This window comes from Meriones unguiculatus, chromosome 1, assembly GCF_030254825.1.
Source record: "Meriones unguiculatus strain TT.TT164.6M chromosome 1, Bangor_MerUng_6.1, whole genome shotgun sequence".
Taxonomy (NCBI): domain Eukaryota; kingdom Metazoa; phylum Chordata; class Mammalia; order Rodentia; family Muridae; genus Meriones; species Meriones unguiculatus.
In genome coordinates, this window is record NC_083349.1 from 107119371 (window position 1) to 107139009 (window position 19639).

Here is a 19639-nt window from a genome sequence, read left to right on the forward strand (position 1 = left end):
GGAAGGCAATGGGGGGGGGGGCAACCTGTTGCATCTATAAAGCTATCTTGCTGGCTTGAGGCTTGCTAATCTTGTGGAGGCCCGGGACGCCAGCTCGGCAGTTTCTAGAGCTGACAAAGCCTGTACACCTTGCTGAGGAGCCTCAACTCAGATTCGTTTGCCGTTGTTGGGAACCGGAGTGTGTTACCCATCCAAGCTGCATTTTGTGAGCCTGGATCCCTATGATTAGCATTTGGTCACCTCTACCAGAGGTCCCTACCTCTATGCCTCTCTACTGCACTGCCCTCTCTGGGCTCCAGGGGACCTCAAACAGGAGTTCTTCCAGAAGATTCCCCCTGGCAGATTAACCCTTATAGTCCCCAGGGATGCACTCATGTGACTCTGTTCCTACTGCCTGGGTTCCCACTGAGGCCATCCCGTGGAGTCACCTGAGTAGGTATCTCTTGGCATGTCATATGGAGCAATAAGGGGGAGTGGGCACTAGCCTCTCAAGGACCAGCAGGAGACAGTCATTGTAATCAAGTGCTAGTGGCGATGCACAGGCTCCATTCTGTCTGTTAGTTCTGGGAGCTCAAAGCAGCCCCTAGGGTTCCTGAAACACAGCTCAGGTGGCTCCCACTGTCATCAGGCATCTTGCTGAGCTTCTCCTCAGCTCTGAAGCAGGCTGAGGCAGGCATGAGGCAGCTAGCAGACAAGGGGTCTACCTGTTATACTTAACTGGCCCCACGCTTAGCACTTTGAGGGATGTTTCAAGCACTCGGACAGAGGTTCTAACATCGGCCCTCAACACTGTGATTTTGAGTCTTATTATCTCCAAGTTACAGGTGGGGAAACTGAGGCTCAAAATGAGGAGGGCAGCGGCCTGGATGTCAGAGCCAGCAAACAGTGAAACCCTTGGGATTAGCTAGAGCCTGATCCTTCAAGAAACTAGTACAGTGACCTTTGCAGGCAGCTAGCGGTTGGCTGCTCTCTTTGCAGCCGCCAACTGCTGGCCTCAGTAGGCCACCAGTCTCGTTAGAATGGAAACAGTGATGTGAATGTACACCCTCAGGAGGAGGCAGCCATACAGTAAGAAGTTCCACCATCATTCTGCCTGTCCCCGAAGTCCCTGCTGGAGTCCACTGCCTACTCCTGGGCTAGAGAGGCCTGCCAGGAAACAGGGCACCAAAGCACAACAACTTTATAGGCCCATGATGTCGCTTAAGAGGTGTAGCTAGTGCCAATGTTTCCACCGTGGACAGGGCCCTGGAGGAGAGCAAGTGGGAGCATGCTTCTCAAAGCCCACCCCAGCCTCCTTCCAACTTCTCCAGCTCCTCAAAGAGGCCGGTCTCGTTTCTCCCACAGGTGGTGGAGGCGGCTGGAATGATAACACTTCCTTGCTCTGGGCCGGAAAGTCTTTGCTGGAGGGTGCCGCTGGAGGACATTCCTGCCCCCAGGCCATGAAGAAGTGGGGGTGGGAGACAAGAGGGGGTTTCGGAGGGGGTGGAGGGGGGTGCTCCTCAGGTGGAGGAGGCGGAGGATATATAGGTAAAGATGATTCGTGTTCTAGGTGTCACTCTTTCCCCTCTTAGTCCTAGGCTCCTCCCTCCCTGTCACCTTCCTGCCCTGCCCCAGTGTGGACTGTGACGTCACTGCACGCTTCCCCTCCCCTCTGCCTGGCTTGGGCCCGCCAGAGGTAGGGTGTTGGCTTTTGAGCCAGCATCCTGCTTCTAGGCTTGTGCAGCAACACCACCATCAAGATCCTATGTGATCCTTGATCCCTCCCCATCCACCATCCCGCCCCCAACCCCTGTGCACCCGCCCCCCTTCAAAGCTGAACATAAAAAGCCTTTGGCTTCCCAGATGGTTCTGTAAGCCACCACAACAACCTGGGAAGCCCTGAAGACCAGACTCCTCTAGCCCCTACAGCTCCTTTTGAGGGACTGGCTAAGCCAGCCTGGACTGGTCTACAGAGTCATGGGCTCCTCCCTTTCTGTCCAGCCCACTAGCTGCTTGAGAGCAGCACTGTCCATGCGGGTGGGAACTACTCCCAGAAGCCACCGCAGGCAGCTCCAAGCCAGTCCTGCAGCAAGCAGCCTGCTGTTGACCCCATTGCCCTGGGAAGAGCTTGCCCCTAAGATACTGCAGATGCTACCCCCACCCTCCCCCAGATTAGGACACACTGCATGCCAGCACTGTGACGTTCGTGTCTGTGTTTTGCTTTGTTGCTCTATGGAAATGCTTGTGCTAACCACACAAGCTTCCTTTCCAAGCTTTGGGTGGATGGGAGGACCCGAGGGTGGGAGGGGGAACCCTAAGATCACTCAGTCCCAAGTGAAAGGAGGGACGGGAGCCTGAAGGCACAGCAGCACATCTCCCCCAGGGCCCATCTTGACTGCTAAGCCACCCGAGGGCAACTCCTTTAAACCACAAGGATAAGCCCAACCTCAAGAGACTAAAACCTTCTAGATTCTTGCTCACCTGGGCTACTTAGTAGTGGGGCCACAGCAGTGCCGGAGAGATTCCCTGGATGATCTGACCCCAACCTGGAAGGGAAATTGACCCAGACAACCAGCATCTGCAGAGCTAAACCAACTTCCAGTCTCTGTGCCTGCGAACCTCCCTTCCCTCCCCTCGTCCCTGCCCCGCAAGCCCCCGGTGACCCATAGCTTTGGCCAGAACTGCGTGCTTGTTGATGTGCATATGTGCTGAGACTTGGGCACCCACCTTTTGGGGTTCAACTCTTCTCTGGTTTGCCACAGGCGGCAACGCAGCATCAAACAATGACCCCGAAATGGATGGGGAAGATGGGGTTTCCTTCATCAGTCCATTGGGTATCCTGTACACCCCGGCCTTAAAAGGTACCCCCTCTACCAGGTGATGATACAAACTTAAGCCACTTCTTCCACCAAGCCAAAACCTGGATGTTATTGACATGGGATCAGGATACCGAGGCATGGCCATGGGCTTCTTGCTGATCCAAGCTCATCTATGGCTCATCTCATCATATTTTATGGAAGCCAGGGTATATGGTTGAATTTAGGCAGAGAGGCAAAATAGGGACCGCCAGGCAGGCAGGTCCTAGAAAATGACACAAGAGTAGCTAGACCGCTTGTACCAGAGCCAGGACCCTGAATACAAGTCTCTCACTCATACAGAAACAAACACACATCCTCAGTCCCAGATCTACTCGCCAGGGTCCCAAAGATGCTTCCTCAAACAGAGATGTGCTTACAGTGGCAAAGGCACATGGGACAGGGACCCCAAGAACCCACAGCAAGCAGCTAGAGCTAAAGTTCAAAGTTTGGGCCTGAGGGGACAGGGTGATGGGTCTTCATGATTGGCCTGAGACTGATCCTCGCTCCTTGTCACCAGTGATGGAGGGCCATGGGGAAGTGAACATCAAGCATTATCTAAACTGCAGTCACTGTGAGGTAGACGAATGCCACATGGACCCCGAGAGCCACAAAGTCATCTGCTTCTGTGACCATGGGACAGTGCTGGCTGAAGACGGTGTCTCCTGCGTTGGTAAGGAGCAGCGATGGGGGGAGGGAAGAGGGCCAAAGCTTGAGCCAACTGAACAAGCCCCTCTGTTTCCTAAGTGTCTTTTCCCTCTCTTGCTTATGTTCTGGCAACTGATCAAAGAGACCTTGTGCCAAAGGTAGGTCATCACACCTGAAGGGGACTCAGAAACACCCATGCCCTTCCCTCAGCCAGGAAGTAAAAGCTGTGGTATCTCTACCAAGGGGCCCGACATACCAGCTCCATCCACAGGGACCTTAGCACTCCTAAGATACCCCGGTGTCAAAGAGGTTCAGAGCCAGGCCCTGTGCCTTTGAACTTCTTGTATATGGGTCCTGAATGGACACAGCCCTTAGCAGACACATTCAATAAGGATGCTCCATTTCCTGAGTCTTCTCCAGATTCAATAGAGTGCTAAGCCTACTTCCCACACTAACCTACTCCCCACCTTTTCCTCTTCTGCACATAGTCCAAGTCTCCTTTGAGACAGAGTGTCCAAGCCAGGCCTAGGAGTACAGGACTATAATCCCAATGGAGATAGAAGAATGGAAATTTCAGGGCCTGTCTGGGCTACAGAGGGAGGTCAAGGCTAGTCTGAGTAACTTAATGAAATTCTGTCTCAAAGTAGAAAATACACAAAGGTCTGGGAATGTAGCTCAGTGGTAGAGTGTTTGCCTAGTATACACTAGGCCCTGAGTCCAATTCAATGGAAGATGGTGGGTGGAGGAAAGAAAGAGGAAAGGAAAGAAATGGAAAGAGAAAAATGAATAGGAAAGAAACAAAGAATGGAGAGGAGAGGTAAAGGAATAGGGAAGGGAAAAGGGGGAAAGGAAAGGACGAGAACCGAGAAAAAAAAGGAAAGAGGATGGGGGAGGGGAGGGGAGAGGAGGAGAGGGAAGAAGAAGGTGAGGAGAAGAGAGGGAAGGAAAGGAGAGAGGAGGAGAGGAGAAGGAAGAGAGGAGAGGAGAAGAGGGGAGGGGAGGAGAAGGAAAGTGAGGAGAAAAAGAGGAGGAGAGGAAGGGGAGGAAAAGAGGAGGGGAGGAGAGAGGAGAAGGAAGGAATGGGGAGGAGAAGGGAAGGGAGAAGAGGAAAAGATAGGGGATGGGAAAGGATAAGAGAAGAAGAGAGAGGAGGGGAGGGGAGGGGAGAGGATAGACAAGGAAGTAAGGAGAGGGGAGGGGAAGAAAGAAAAGGGGAGAGAAGAAGAAGAAAGAGGGAAGGGGGAATGAAGGGGAGGGGAAAGGGAAAGAAAAAGAAGAAGGGGAGGAGAGGGAAGGGAAGAGGCAGTTTCATGAGCCAGAGCATATCATTTGGCCAGGATGGGGCTCACAGGACCTTCCCTTGTTTTGGGGCTCTAAGAAGTAATTCCACCCCTGAGAATGTCATCAAGGGACTTTACTGCTGTGTGGAGTCCCCTAAGGTCCCAGTCTCTTCCATATCCACTTCTGTTTCTCCCTCTGTCCTCCTCCCATCCTTGTGCAGCTGATGTTGGGGACCAACACCCAGGATTGATATTCATCCCTGTTGAATTTTCCCTCTACCCCAAAGCTACTGCTGGGAGCCTGTGAAACCAGGATGAGCCTGCTTAGGGCCCATGGTTCCCTGAAAAGGGAGGTGTGACAAGATCTCCAGAGACGGGAAACAGCAGGTGGCTTTTCCAGCTGGGGAGGGTATTTCTGACTTGGGACCTGCTCAGAGGAGAATCAGCATGGTGGTCAGTGCCCCATCGGGACCTGTCTTCCAGTGTCGCCCACCCCGGAACCCCACCTGCCACTCTCACTGATCCTCTCTGTCGTGACTTCTGCCCTGGTGGCTGCCCTCGTTCTGGCATTCTCCGGCATCATGATTGGTGAGTGTGCCACAGGGCAACAGATATTCCAAAGGGGTCTCAGAATCTTTCTCTTCCCCCAAAAGCATAGGGTCTCAGGGTATAAAATGAACACCAAGGCATCACCCTGCCCTAATGGGTCCCAGAGCTGGGTGGACCACTAGGCCAAGTGAGGGCAGAGCCATCAACCCTCTGCCTACCAAAAAATCTGCAGTTTCAAAGAGGAGTCTCTGATGCCGATCGTTGACCCTGTGTGTCCTGGCTGCTCCCAGGGATGGGAACCCTCCAGTGGCCAGCATGATGGTTTCCTGCACCCCAACCTTCACTGTCAGCGATTCTGTGCTTGAGAAAACCCTGCTCATGGCTGGGGCTACTCCCTGTGTACCAGCTCAAACTGTACTAGCCAGGCTCTCCCACTCAACCAGAGAATGGAAAGCTGGTTTCTGAGCCCCTTCAACCCAACCATGGTGAGCTTATCTCACGCCATAGATGCTCAGTATGAACCTGGCTCTAAGACACCCTGAGAGATGGGCAGCAACAGGAAGCCAGGCAGAGGAAATATGCCAGAAGCATGCAGGGAGACTGATTTCCAGGAGACCTGAGATGCCTCTGATGGCCATCTTGGGTCCCAACATGCCCCGCTAGAACCTCCCTAAAACATCCTTCCACTGTGTGACCTCCAGGATGGCACTAACTAATCTATCCCTATCATCCCTTCATGTTTAATGGATGGCAACCACCTCCCTAATAAAATCCTGGCACGCCCGCCTGGGTGACAGTCTAGAACTACCTGAAAAGAGCATCTCAATAATGGAGTGCCTGAGTTAGAGTGACCTGTGGAGACGTGTCTGTGAGGGATTTTCTTATTGGGCTAACTAACATGAAACGACCCACCTTAAGTACGGGCAGCCTCATTCTCACCTGGGTTTGGTTACTGGACTGCACTTTAAAAGGGAGAAAGGCGAGTGGAGTTAAGTCACGCACGCATTCCTTCTCTTCTCTTCACTGTGGATGTGACCAAACCACTTCAGGTTCCTGCCGTCTTGGCTTCCCCACAGTGATGGACTGTAGCCTGGAACTGCGAGCCAAAATATAGACGTTCTCCCCTAAATTGCTCTTGTCAGGCTACTTTAGCACAGCAACAGGAACAGAACCATCCCTGTATGAAACACTAAGAGATTGCTCTTAGGAAGGGGAACAGGGGCTGTCCCTGGCATGAACTCGCTTGCCTGCTCTTTGGTCACCTCCGCCTGGCAAGGTGGTCTTACGAGGCCACAGAGAAAGAGGATCCAGACAGTCCTGATGAGACCTGATAGGATAGGGTCAGATATTAGGGGAGGAGGACCTCCCCTATCAGTGGACTATGGGAGGGGCATAGGAGGAAGAAGAGGGAAGGAGGGTGAGACCAGGAGGAGATGAGGAAGGGAGCTACAGCCACAATACAAAGTGAATAAATTGCAATTAATAATAATAACAATAATAACAATCTCTTTAGGTCAGGTGATTATTTTTTTAAGCTTCACACTTGATGAAGGAATGTTCTGTGTGCACAATCACTTTGTCAGTACTGCTAATGGTGACAGGAAAGTTTAAAGTTCAAGGTCTGGAGGAGGTGGCCACTGCTGGGCTTCAGCTAAAGGCCACCTGGCCCAGGCCACCTCAAAGCAGACACCCATCTGTCCGCAGTGTACCGCCGGAAGCACCAGGAGTTGCAGGCTATGCAGATGGAGCTGCAGAGCCCTGAGTACAAGCTGAGCAAGTTACGGACCTCGACCATCATGACCGACTACAACCCCAACTACTGCTTTGCTGGAAAGACTTCATCCATCAGTGACCTGAAGGAGGTGCCACGGAAGAACATCACCCTCATTCGGTGAGCTTCCTGCCAACCGTCCCAGAGCAGAAGGGTCTCTCTGTACCGTGGACTCATGTAGCCACGAGGAGCCATCCTTGGGCATACACCCAGCCTCTCAGGGAGACAAAGTTCAGTGTTCAGAGGGTCATAGGAATGTTTGTTTATTTCAGCATCCCGTGTGTTTATGCAGTTTATGCAATGAGAAGGGTAAACTGATGAAAAGAACAGAAGTCCTCAAAACCCATCATTCACCGTTTCTAGAAAAATTTTGGCCCCACAGCCTGTACTCTGAGCTATCAAAACACCCATCATTTCCTCTATCATCCACTATCACACTCTACAGCAAGGATCTGCCAATCATCTGTCCCTATCCCTAGAAGGATCACCCTCTTCCAGACACGAGCCATCCCTTACCTCAGTCCCTAGCAGATGCCAGAGATTCACTAAGTTTTCATTGAGTGGATATACATTTGACCATCTCCATGAATCTCTGGCTAGAGCTGTCTTTGATGTATTCTCTGGGTGCTTGTAATACAATACCCACAGGCTAGGTGAGTTACGAAGAAAAGAGGTTTGCTTGGTCTCAGAGTTAGGATGCAAGGTCTATGACTATCAGGTGATGACCTTTGCTGGCAAAGACAGAGCTGGGCACATGAAGCCACCAGGATCTGCCCATGGGAGGCTCTGCCCTAATGACCTGTCTCCTTTGAATCACCTCCCATCACAACACTAATTTTCCACACTCTTTTCAGCATGTGAACCTCCAACCTTAGCAGACCTGTTTGGCTCACAGAGGAAACTCTAGCTTCTCCAACATTGTCCCTGGCTATACAAACACACATGGGCAGACCCCATGCCCAGCATTGTGGGCAACACAAAATGAACTCAGTGGTGTTCTTTGAGGTGTTTTTGAATCAGGACATTTTGTCAAGGCTTTTGTTGCTATTGTCATTATCATGCAGGTCTTTTGCTTGTCAATCATGGTTTCCAGTTTTGTATTTTTATGGGACTTCTGTGGGGGGATATGTATTTCTCTGAGACTACATATTTTTTTGTGTGCTTTTTCTTTGGCTTTCTTTTCCGTCTGTTTCTTTTGTCCTATTCTGCCATATTTATTTGCTTTTTCTTATTATTTTTTTTAGATTCCTGTTTGTTTGTTTGTTAATAACAGAGGAGAAATAAAGGGTGTGGATTTGAGTGGGTGGGGAGGTGGGGATGATCTGGGAGAAGCTGGGGGAAGGGAACCCTAATCAAAATGTTGTATGAAAATATACCCATGCCAAGTTTAAAAATCAAAAGAAGATAATAAAAAAAGGAAAGAAAAGAAGGGGAGGCCCCGGGTGACGCGGCGAAGCCAAGCTGAAGGTGAGGCTCCCCAGTGCTCATCCTTGCCTCTTACGTGCGCAGTGAACGCAACACTGATCTCCAGGACCCCAGCAGCCTTCAGCTCACTTAACTGTGACTATCTTGTCTTCTTGGTACAGGGGCCTAGGCCATGGCGCATTTGGGGAGGTGTATGAAGGCCAGGTGTCTGGAATGCCCAATGACCCAAGCCCTCTACAAGTGGCTGTAAAGGTGAGGGGTGGCTCCACCTTTCACCCAGCCTCAGCCTGAGGTCCCTATACGCTACAACCCACACGGCTCATAGCCATCTCCTCCTCCCGCCCTCCCTTCCAGACGCTGCCGGAAGTATGTTCAGAACAAGATGAGTTGGATTTCCTCATGGAAGCTCTGATCATCAGGTAAAGGCACAGAGACCCCAGCCTTTCTCCTCCAACCCCCTTGAGGCATTTAAAGATCTTTCTAACTGACAGGTGTCTCAGGGTGGAGGGCTGGGGGGGGTGGATGTGTTGGTGCAGAATGCACCTCCACCTCCACCCAACAAGCAGAAGGTTCCCTGAACAATCCCCAGTGATTTTCTCAGAGGGTATCTAAGTGACATAATCACCAACAGCATCCTGCCTGCAACCAGCATCCTGCTGCCAAACATTGGTTCCTGTTTCTCACTTAATAAAGCATGCTCAGCCAGGTGTGGTGGCGCATGCCTAGAATCCCAGCACTCAGGGAGGCAAGTAGATCTCTGTGAGTTCAAGGCCAGCCTGGTTTACAAAGTGAGCTTAGAACAGCCAAGGCTACAGAGGGAAACCCTGTCTTGGAAAGAAAGGAAAGCAATCAAAATAAGATAATAAATAAGATAAGGAAGGAAGGAAGGAAGGAAGGAAGGAAGGAAGGAAGGAAGGAAGGGAAAGAGAAAGAAAGAGAGAGAAAGAAAGAAAGAAAGAAAGAAAGAAAGAAAGAAAGAAAGAAAGAAAGAAAGAAAGAAAGAGAGAGAGAAAGAGAGAGAGGGAGGGAGGGAGGGAGGGAGGGAGGGAGGGAGGGAGGAAGGAAGGAAGGAAGGAAGGAAGGAAGGAAGGAAGGAAGGAAGGAAGGAAAATAATGCCCACCTCTGACATTAGATGGCATGCCCCACCCCATCAAGTGACTCTTCCAGAACAGAACTGAGGTCCTTTGTCCATTCCAGCTCATAGGTTTGGTATAAAGGAAGGAAATCCATAATAGTGGCTTAGCAGACCACCATATCCAACATTTACAATGACAGGCTGGCTGCATCCTGAAACTGGCCAGTCAGGCCTAGTTTGAAACTGGGACCTTCCTGAGGGCAGCTACTCTTGACATCGGGTCTCCTGAGGGAGGAGGCAGACAGTTGCCCTTGAGACCTGAAGGAGGCTCATAGCTGCCTCGGGCACTTTGATTCCTCCAGACATCCTGGCTTGGGGAGGTGACCTGAGGTGGTCCAAGTTGAAGTAGCAAGAGAATGCAGCCAGAGCTGTGTAAGTGATACATTTATGGGCTCTGGGACGAGAAGAAGATACACAGTTAGGCTAGCACTGTGCTTTAAAAACAGTAGTTATTTTCTGGTTACATATGTAATGTGAGAGTATTAAATAAAACCTTAAAAATGTAAGATTACATAGAAGGAGAGCTTAATTATGTAATATTCCTACTAGGTCATAATAAACAGTTATATTTCAGCATATGATTACCAGTCTCTCAATTCACAGTGTGTATGTGTGTATACGTGTGACTGTGTACATGTGTGCATTTGTGTGTGTGTGTGACCATGTGGACTTTCCTAGCAGCATATCCTAAATGTTCTGCATATGCTAAAATGACAAGATAAGGCAAATCTCAGGAACTCATGTCCCAATCAGTTCCTGCCTAGCTGGAGTTCACAGGAGATTAGAGAGACCAGTGGGGTCACCTCTCCTTCTGCCTCTCTTTTACAGAGACTGTCTGTCACCCAGCAGATCACATGCTGTCCCTTTCAGAAGCCAGTCCTTAAGCTTCTGCCTGAGACCTTCCTTACACACACACACACACACACACACAAGTACAAATAAATGCACACACACATACCAATATACACACTTACTCTCTTGCACACATAACCACATGTGCACACATACAAACACACACACATGCATACTCACACACATGCGCTTTGTCACCTCGAAGTCCTCCCATCCAAGTAGAATTCTTTCCTGCTAATTCAGGCATGCCCAACCTGTGCCGCTCCCCAGGGAGTTTCACCTCACGCTCAGCCAGAGACCCCTTGCCAGGATGCAGCTTCACAGCATGCTTGCTGGAACCATGACCCTTGCGTCCTACTCCTCTTAATAGTCACAGACCCAGCTCAGTTAACTGTGGCTATGCCCTCTGCCCCGCAGCAAATTCAACCACCAGAACATTGTTCGCTGTATTGGAGTGAGTCTGCAAGCCCTGCCCCGCTTCATCCTGCTGGAGCTCATGGCCGGTGGAGACCTCAAGTCCTTCCTCAGGGAGACGCGCCCACGCCCGGTGAGTGAGAACCAGTCTTCCCTCCAGGGTTCACGTCGGTAAAGGAGCAGGGGTGAGGGGATCGGGAATGGGTTGCCTGGCAAGTAGTGTGCTTGGTGGGATCCTAGGGTGGGTGAGAGGCATGGGCGGGATTGGGTGAGCAGAAGATGGATGGTGGAGGCACACCAGCCCTGAGGAGCCCGCACAAGGACTGCACAGTTGATTCAATAGCCTAAGTTCAGTGACAGCTTGGGAGCAGCAAACTCGAGGCAAACTCAGAGAGAGATTTGCATGTCAGCCATGCCACCAGCCGGCTCTCCATCCACTGATTCTGAACCCACTGAATATACTTACACCCAGCGCCCTGACTTTTAGTGTTCTGTAAAATAATAATAATAATAATAATAATAATAATAATAATAGCAGCAACAACAACATACTGGAATAGTTATGAGGGTAGCCTATGTGCCTGTGGTATCATGGATAAGGGACAATACTTGTTAAGAACCCTAAGGTGGGCCCAGGAAGCCCAGCCTCCAGGCCCTGCATGGCCACCAGGCACCATATGACACAGGGCAGCCCACCTTCTTTGGCCTTAGCATCTGTGCAAGTAAAAACTGAGTGTTGGGCTGGAGTATACTAGGATGACTTGAAATGACCAAACTCCACACCTCCAGCCACCCAGAGGTTAGCACAACCAGCCTCCCCCCAACCTTCAGGAGGCCCCAGTCACCAGGAACTGGAGCAGAGCAGGTCTGGGGAAGGACCTTAGCTCTCTCAAGGAATCACCACAAAGAAGACAAGCTCAAAGAGAGCAGCAGCCACCTACCCTGCCAGAGGACATAAATAAGTCTGACAGCCTAATGACTGCAAGTCAAGACTGACCTCACAGTTCACAGGGACTAAAAAGAGGCGGCCAGAACCCTGGGATATCTGTTCTACTCTCTGGCTCCTGTCAGGCTCAGTTTAAAACATCTCCACTTGGGCTGGGATGTAGCTCACCTGATTAAGGGCTTCCCTAGCATTCACAATACCCACGTTGAATAGACCAGGTGTGGTGGAACACATCTGGGAAATGGAAGAAGGAGAGTCGGGAGTTCAAGGCCATCCCTGCTACCTAGTGAGTCTGAAGCCAGCCTGGAATAAATGAGCTCCTATTTCAAAGAGAAGTGAATAAGTGAAAATAAAATATCCCTCTTTAGGATGCTCCAGTTTTTCTACAAGCACCTGGATGACATATCTGGACATCTAAGAAGTCCCACCCTACTCCCGTTAAAAGAGGACAAGAGGGTGCTAGAAGACAGAGGGGAATAGACTCACCAGTCTCATGAGCATTAACGGTCCTCCCTGCTTTCACACATAACAACACCGCCCCGTGAAGTGCAGATCTCACACCATTTTACAGATACGAAACTGATTTTGAAAGATGATTGACATGCCGGGGCCACAGGAAGTAGAGAGCTAGGGCTAGAACTTGGGACTTGGAAGTCTTGGCTCAGTTCCAGCTTCCCATACCATTTGCGCAAATGGTCCTTTTGAAAGCCTGGAAGCCATGGTGGGCATGGATACTGCCACACTGCCCATGTCTGCCAGGATCTGGGCTTTAGATTCTCTCACTTGTCACTGCCACCCAGCAAGGTCCCTGTCCTCTCTCTGCCCCGAGAGTCTCAGTGGAGCTGCTGGCAGAGGTCCTGGAGACAGGCACGTGACATCGAAAGGCATGGCTCCGGTCGTCCATGGAATTCTTACGGCAGAGGGGAGAGACCTCCTGTGAGGGGTGTCCGGAACCCATCACTTGGAAAGCCCAAGGACATTGGGGCAGGAGGGAGAGACATGAGAAATGGGGGTTCGTTGCCTCCTAAAATCTCCTTTGAGAATGCAGCACGGCAGGCAGGAAAAGCAGTTCCCTGGTGTCTCCACTGCCCCTTAAGTGCCACCCTGGAGAAGGTCAGAGTCAGGAGCTGCTGCCCATTCTGATCTCAACAGCAGGTACTATCTGAGGGGTGCTCTTGAGAGAACCCCCCTTTTCAGAATTACAGCCCCATCCATCAAACCTACTCTATCACACTCGGCTCCACTTTTTTCCTTTGGGTGGCTCTTCTTGCTAACTACACACCCAAGTGTCCATGAAACCACGCCCAGGTAGCAGTCACGTCGCCTGCTCTCTGGCCCACCTCTGTGCAGAGGAGGTGGCCCAGGGGAGCAGCTTTACACGGCAGAGCTCTTTCCTCCAGGGCCGCCCATTGCTGGTGTGTTTGGGCAAGTCCTGCAGAGTGGGAGGATTTGTTGGGTTTCCCCCATGTACTCAGCGTCACAAAATGCACCTTAATAGTGCTTGATTGACTGTGAGAAAGGAATGTGACCTTTAGTGTACAGGGTAATAGCAGTAAATCTCCACAGAATCTGCCGAGAGATAGCCCAGGGACTTGGGGCGGAAAAGCAAGAGCACTACGGAGTGGATAGTTATAGCTGGGCCTCTAAGCCTGGGGTTTACTGAATCCAGGCCTGAACCCTCTAGATCAGTGGTTCTCAGCCTCCCTAATGCTAGGACCCTGTAATACAGCTCCTCACGTTGTAATGACCCCCACCCATAAAATTATTTCACTGCTACTCCATAACTGTAATTTTGCTACTGGTGTGACTCGCAATGTAAAGATCTGATATGCAGGACCTCTGATATGTGAGGCCTGTGTGGTCATTGGGCCCACGAGTCCAAAACAGATGTCCTAAATTCGTTTGTTTCATTGATGATCTCTGTATTCAGAATCCAGGTCTGGGGTACTTCAAAGTTTATTTGGGGACATTAGTAAAATAAACACAAAACAAAAACACAGCGGCCTAAGTATGACACCGGAGAGTGACACGTGACTAAACAATTTAGGCATTTAGATCGAGATGGGAGGTCACCGTCATGACACGGTCCAAGCGGCCAAGAGGAGTGTGTTCACAAGTGATGCACTTACATGGAAGAAGCTTCATAGAGAACAGCCTCAATGAATTGCCCAGTATTTTCCAAAAGGTTTTCTTTTTAAAATCACGTTAGTCCAAGACCTTAAAAAATTAATGTTTAAAAACATTTTTAAAGATGTGTTCATTTGCTTTTGTGTGCATGGATGCTTTGCCTCCATGTGTGTGCAGCGCCTGGAGAAGAGGGTATCAGGTGCAATGGAAGTGGCGTTACATACGATTATTAGCTGCCATGTAGGTGCTGAGACTCGAACCCAGGTCTTCTAAAACAGCAGCCAGTGCTCTTAGCCACTGGGCCGCCTCTCCAGCCCCACGTTCGAAAACGTTTTAAGGGCCAGAGAAATGGCTCAGTAGTTAAAACACTTGTAGTTAAAGTGCCCGCCACAAAAGGACAGGAGTTTGTGCCCCTACTTCATCTCACTTAAATGCCATGTAGGCATGGCAACCTGCCTGCCATTTCAGCCACAGAAGGCTGAGACAGGGAACTTCCAGAGCAAGTGGCTAACAAGACATGCTTTACTGACCAGCTCAGTGTGGAGACCCAGAACAAAATGATTAAGATGAAAGCAAGTGATTCCTGACTTCAACCTGGGGCCTCCAATGCACACACATGCACAGCCAGCAGCACACACTTACACACGTGAACTTACAGCACACACATACACTCACGGGAAAATACAACAAATAAATAAACAAACCATTTAAAGACATTACAATAGAAGAGTTCAAAAAACGTCACTCTTTATTAGCTTTCTCCCAGGCCCGCTTTTCAGCTTGTAGCATGAAGTCTTGTGTCAAAGAATATGTAGAATTCATTCAAGAGTAGGGATGAATGCCCTGCCGGATTCCTGTGGCCTAAATATCCCCAGGTCTGGCTGTACTTTAGACTCACCTTAGGAGCTTTTAAATATACAAAACCATGCCTTTTTAAAAAGTTGGATTTCTTGACCATGGTTAGGGCAAAGCAGATGGTTTTTAAAGGAGTGAGTCCCTTTAGAGCAGCATGACTGGGTTCAACCTCCTCACCAACCAAAGCCAATTTCCCATCTTCCTCTCTTCCAAGTAAGCCTCCTCAGCAGTCCTTCTTGTCTTCCCACAGAACCAGCCCACCTCCCTGGCCATGTTGGATCTTCTGCACGTGGCTCGGGACATTGCCTGCGGCTGTCAGTACCTGGAGGAAAATCACTTCATCCATCGGTGAGTCAGTGGCCTTCCTCTCCTCATAGCCTCCTTGTGAATGCCTCCCTGTCTCTCCCAAGAGCAGATTCCCCCCCCCCCCTTTTAGAACAGGTTAGGCCTCTCTCCAGAACAGTTTGGGTGAGTCATCTTTGACTTTGAGAGGGAACCTGTTTGAAATGAAAGGAAACATCTGGAAATTTTCTATCTCCATCAGAGCTTTTCTTCTGGGGCCCTGTGGTAGTTTGTATGTACCATTATACCAATTCCTCGTGTATTTGATGGTATTAAATTTATTTCCTTATCATTAAAGTCACCTTTTTAAGCAATAGTCTCATATACTCCCATGTAAAGACCTTTTGGGAGATGTAAACATTTTCCCCATTTACTTCATTATATTTCTCTTCAGGATTAATGGCTAATTGTCTTCCTTTGTTTGGATGCCATTTTATGCTTTTGGGGTTGTGTTCAGACATTTTGTGAACCACTGCTCCTCAGAAATTCAACTTCAGCCTTAGGAACTGGCTAACAGCCTCCAATTCTCACCTCAGAAAAATCTTAAGCCACTATCCCCAAGTCATACTTTTTAAAAATACTTAAATGTAAACTTTTATTTTCTTTCTTTTAGGTTTTTTAATGACTATAAGTGTTTTGCCCACGTGTGTGTGTGTCTGGTAGCTGTGGAGCTCAGAAGAGGTTATCAGATCACTGGAACTGTAGTTACAAATGGTTGGGAGCCACCATGGGAGTGATGAGAGCTGAACACAGGTCCCCTGCTAGAACAACAAGTGCTCTTAACTGTTGTGCCATCTCTCTATCCCCTTTTTATTTGATTTTTTAAGATAGGGTCTCACTGGGTAGCCCAGGCTGGCCTAGAACTTGCTATACAGAAGAGCAAGGCCCAGAATAGCCTCAAATTCAGGTCCTCCTGTCTCTGGCTTTCAAGTGTTAAAAATACAGACAAACATCATCTTCCCAAGCTTCCTACCTTCTGTGTGTGTGGGAAGGGGGCTGGGATATAAGCATGTATGTTTTGCATATATTTGGGCACATACGTAGAGCATGTGCACACGTGTGCTCATACATGTGGAGGCCTAAGACTGACGTCAGGATTATTTTCTATCACTTTTTCACCTTATTCACTAAGGCAGGGTCTCTCAGTCGAGTGGATATGGCTAACCCTCGAGAGTTCACCTTCCACCTTCCAGTGATAGAGTTGCAAGCATGACCCCAGACCACCCCTGGCATTTGTATGGGTTCTGCGGGATCTAAATTCCACCGTGCTTGCACAGCATGCGATCTAACCACTGGGGGGTGGGGAGGGGGAAACCCAGGCCATCCTGATTTTCAAATTCCATCTTAGACAGTTGTTTATCCTCCACAAGCTTCCTCAGCCAAGAATAAGAACCTCCACGAGCCATTCCAAGTATAAAAACACCATCTGTGCCCCCTAAGGTACATGGTGGTTTTTCCTGAGCAGGGCTTTAACATGATTAACACCACATTCTGGACTTCCTGCTGTGGCCTCGGTTCCCATGTGCGTGTCACTGGGGAAAGAGCTGTCGGGGGTCAGGGTGGACAAGCCCAGAAGTGGTGCCTCAGAGGCTCGGGGCAGGAGAATGAGCCATCTGGAGCCCAGGAAGAGAGTGCCAACTTCTTAACTCGGAAAAAGGGACTCTTTGGCTGCACAGCTTAGCAAAGGCATGAGATAAAAATCACAGGTGTCAGAACGATAGAGGCTATTAACAAAAAACAGAAAAAAGAAAACTGGAAGTGTTTGGAAATATGGTAACCTATTAGAACTTGAAGTCATACTGTTCTGGAACGCATCTTCAAACTGCTGGCAAAACACTAGCTAATACTTTGTGTAGAATGGCATCCCAAGACCAGACAGCATTTCTCATGCCCTGCCATATGTCTTCAGGGCGTGTTAGCTTAGTTTCTTTATGTATAAAATGAAGATCATTTTAACACCCTGTGTATTGAAATGAGAATTGGACTTTAACAACACCTAGCACACAGTGAAAGATCAGCAAGTTCTAGTTTATATTATCATTGGCTTCACTGCCCCTAGCTCGATAAGTGTTGTTATATCAGTTACTTTTCTGTTGCTGAGAAAAAACATCCATAACCAAAAGCAATTATGAGAGAAAGGGTTTATTTGGGCTGACGGCTCCAGAGGGAGAGTCCATCACTGTGAGAGAGGCACCAGGAAGCTGAGCGATCACATCTTCACCAGCAAACACACAGAGCGTGAACCGCAAGTGGGGTGGGACTCTTAAAGGCCACCCTGCTGATGCACTTCCTCCAAAGATTCCACAGCTACTCCGCTCCCAAATCACTGGCCAAAAACCAGGAAGCGTTCAAATATGCGAGCCTATGAGGGATAGTTCCCGTTCAAACCACCACGGTTTGCAACCAGCTCCCCCGTTCCTGGTCAGGGAAGAATAAGATGGCCACGTAAATACAGGGCGAAGACTTCACTGAAGGTGAAGGTCCTAGGACATTTTATGTATAAAGTTAAAACCTCCATTTTCTTGTCTGTGTCTCTTCCCAGGGATATTGCTGCCAGAAACTGTCTTCTAACCTGTCCAGGAGCTGGAAGAATAGCAAAGATTGGAGACTTTGGGATGGCCCGAGACATCTACAGGTGAGAGAATTGCCTCGCTCCACCGAAGCCTTCCTCCACCATCCAGTATCCTCAAAAGGATGTGTGCGATGGCTTGTAACCTACATCATCTGCTATCTTGTCAACTTTCCACATGGATTTCCACTAAGTGCCTTCCAAGACACGGGAACCTTTAATCAGTGCCCAGGCCCGATTCTTGGCTATACTTGGTACCATCTTTCTTCTTGGCTTAGCTCTCTGGTTCCAACCCTCCTATCCCGCCGCATTCTAACAGAGAAGAATGTGACCGCTCGATATGTGGAAAGAACCGGCTTTGTGTGTTACTCAACCCCTCCCCTCAAACACTCAGAAATTCCAAATGACAGCAGGGCCATTCAGCACAGGCACAAGCTCCCCAGGAAGGATCGCGTGCTAGGCCTCGCCCACACTCAGAGACACTGAAATGTAGTTCAGAACACAGAAGTCCGTAGTTCAGCTTCATTGTTGTTCTCTATCACATTCCCAACACTGCATAAAAATTACCAACAGAGGGATTGATGTAGCATGTGCTTACAAGGCCCCGTCTCAGTCCTCAACACTGTAAGTAGTGATAATGATTGTACTAAATAAGGGGTTTCTTATATAAAATGTAGTGGTTCTGTTGCACTTTTTCTCTTTACTTCCCAAGATGGAGTTTCTTATTTTTCTGATCATTTACAACCATGACTTGCTAGATGGGATGAGCAAGCTGTTCTTTCCAGGGTCACTGATTAGCCCCTTCCCTAATGCACATGAGTGGGACAATGGTTAATAAAGCTTTCATTCTCTGAGAGATGCATAGGAATATCTGGAAACCACAGAGAATTTTGGTGAGCATTGATAAGCATCTCCACAGGGGCAAGGGTGCTACTGTCCTTCTGGGACCTTAAGGCCATCCTGTGTGGAGGACAGTGAAGAACTCTTTGGAGCCACCTACTGCTGCTATCATTGTATGACATCCATACCTCCCACTTTGCCGTTTACCCCTTATCTTAAGTTACTTTTCTCGTTTCTGTAATAACGTACCTACCCAGACAAAAGCAACTTAAGGAAGAAAGGTCCTCCTCAACCTATTCAAGACTCCTTACAGACATCTCTTATAGACATCCTTTATAGGCTTCCCTTGTAGGCATCTCTTACAGGGATCACTTATAGGCATGACCAGAGAGGCTCATCATCCAGGTGATTCTAGGTACCATCAGGCTGAGAGCCAGTGCCAACTGTCACAGCCTCCTCCTCAGGTCTCTTGCATGCCTTCTTGTGCTTTCTCAGTACACTGGGGATTACCTCCAATTTCAAGTTCAGCAGTGTAGTATGTTATCCGGTGGTCCATGCCTTACTGAGTCTTTCTCTCCGACAACTTCCTGGAAGTCAGATTTCCATCTCTCTGCCACATACTTGAGCTAGATGGATTAATAGAGACAAAATGCTGACTTTGGACCACAGTTTTAGGGCCTTCAGTCCACGGTCATATGTCTGACTTGGTTGCTTCCAGCCTCTGGTGTTATATAGTATGTGGGAAAAAGAGCACATGACACCACATTCACCTCATAGAGGCCAGAAAACAAAGATGGAGAAAGGGATGACCGGACTGTGGTCCACACATCTTCAAGAGCATGCTTCCAGTGACCTAGCTGCCTTCTGAGAAAACAGTGATTTAAAGCAGTGGTTCTCAAACTCCCCAATGCTGGGACCCTTTATCCTCATGTGGTAGTGACCCCTCCAACCATAAAATTATTTTGTTGCTACTGTAGTAACACTAATTTTGCTACTGTTAGGAATCATAGTGCAAATATCTTTGGAGACAGTTTTTCCAAAGGGCTTGCAA

General features: G+C 49.1%; 1 protein-coding gene across 1 annotated transcript in view; it reads left to right on the plus strand.

The window, feature by feature from the left end:
• The window catches only part of Alk (ALK receptor tyrosine kinase), a 703407-nt gene that overhangs the window by 667409 nt on the left and 16359 nt on the right, over positions 1–19639 (plus strand). The window contains exons 16-25 of the mRNA XM_060364669.1: positions 1345–1527; positions 2742–2840; positions 3355–3507; positions 5246–5350; positions 7016–7202; positions 8669–8759; positions 8862–8926; positions 10913–11042; positions 15088–15185; positions 17722–17814. Of these exons, the coding sequence (XP_060220652.1) occupies positions 1345–1527; positions 2742–2840; positions 3355–3507; positions 5246–5350; positions 7016–7202; positions 8669–8759; positions 8862–8926; positions 10913–11042; positions 15088–15185; positions 17722–17814 (1204 nt within the window). The remainder of the gene's footprint in view (positions 1–1344; positions 1528–2741; positions 2841–3354; positions 3508–5245; positions 5351–7015; positions 7203–8668; positions 8760–8861; positions 8927–10912; positions 11043–15087; positions 15186–17721; positions 17815–19639) is intronic.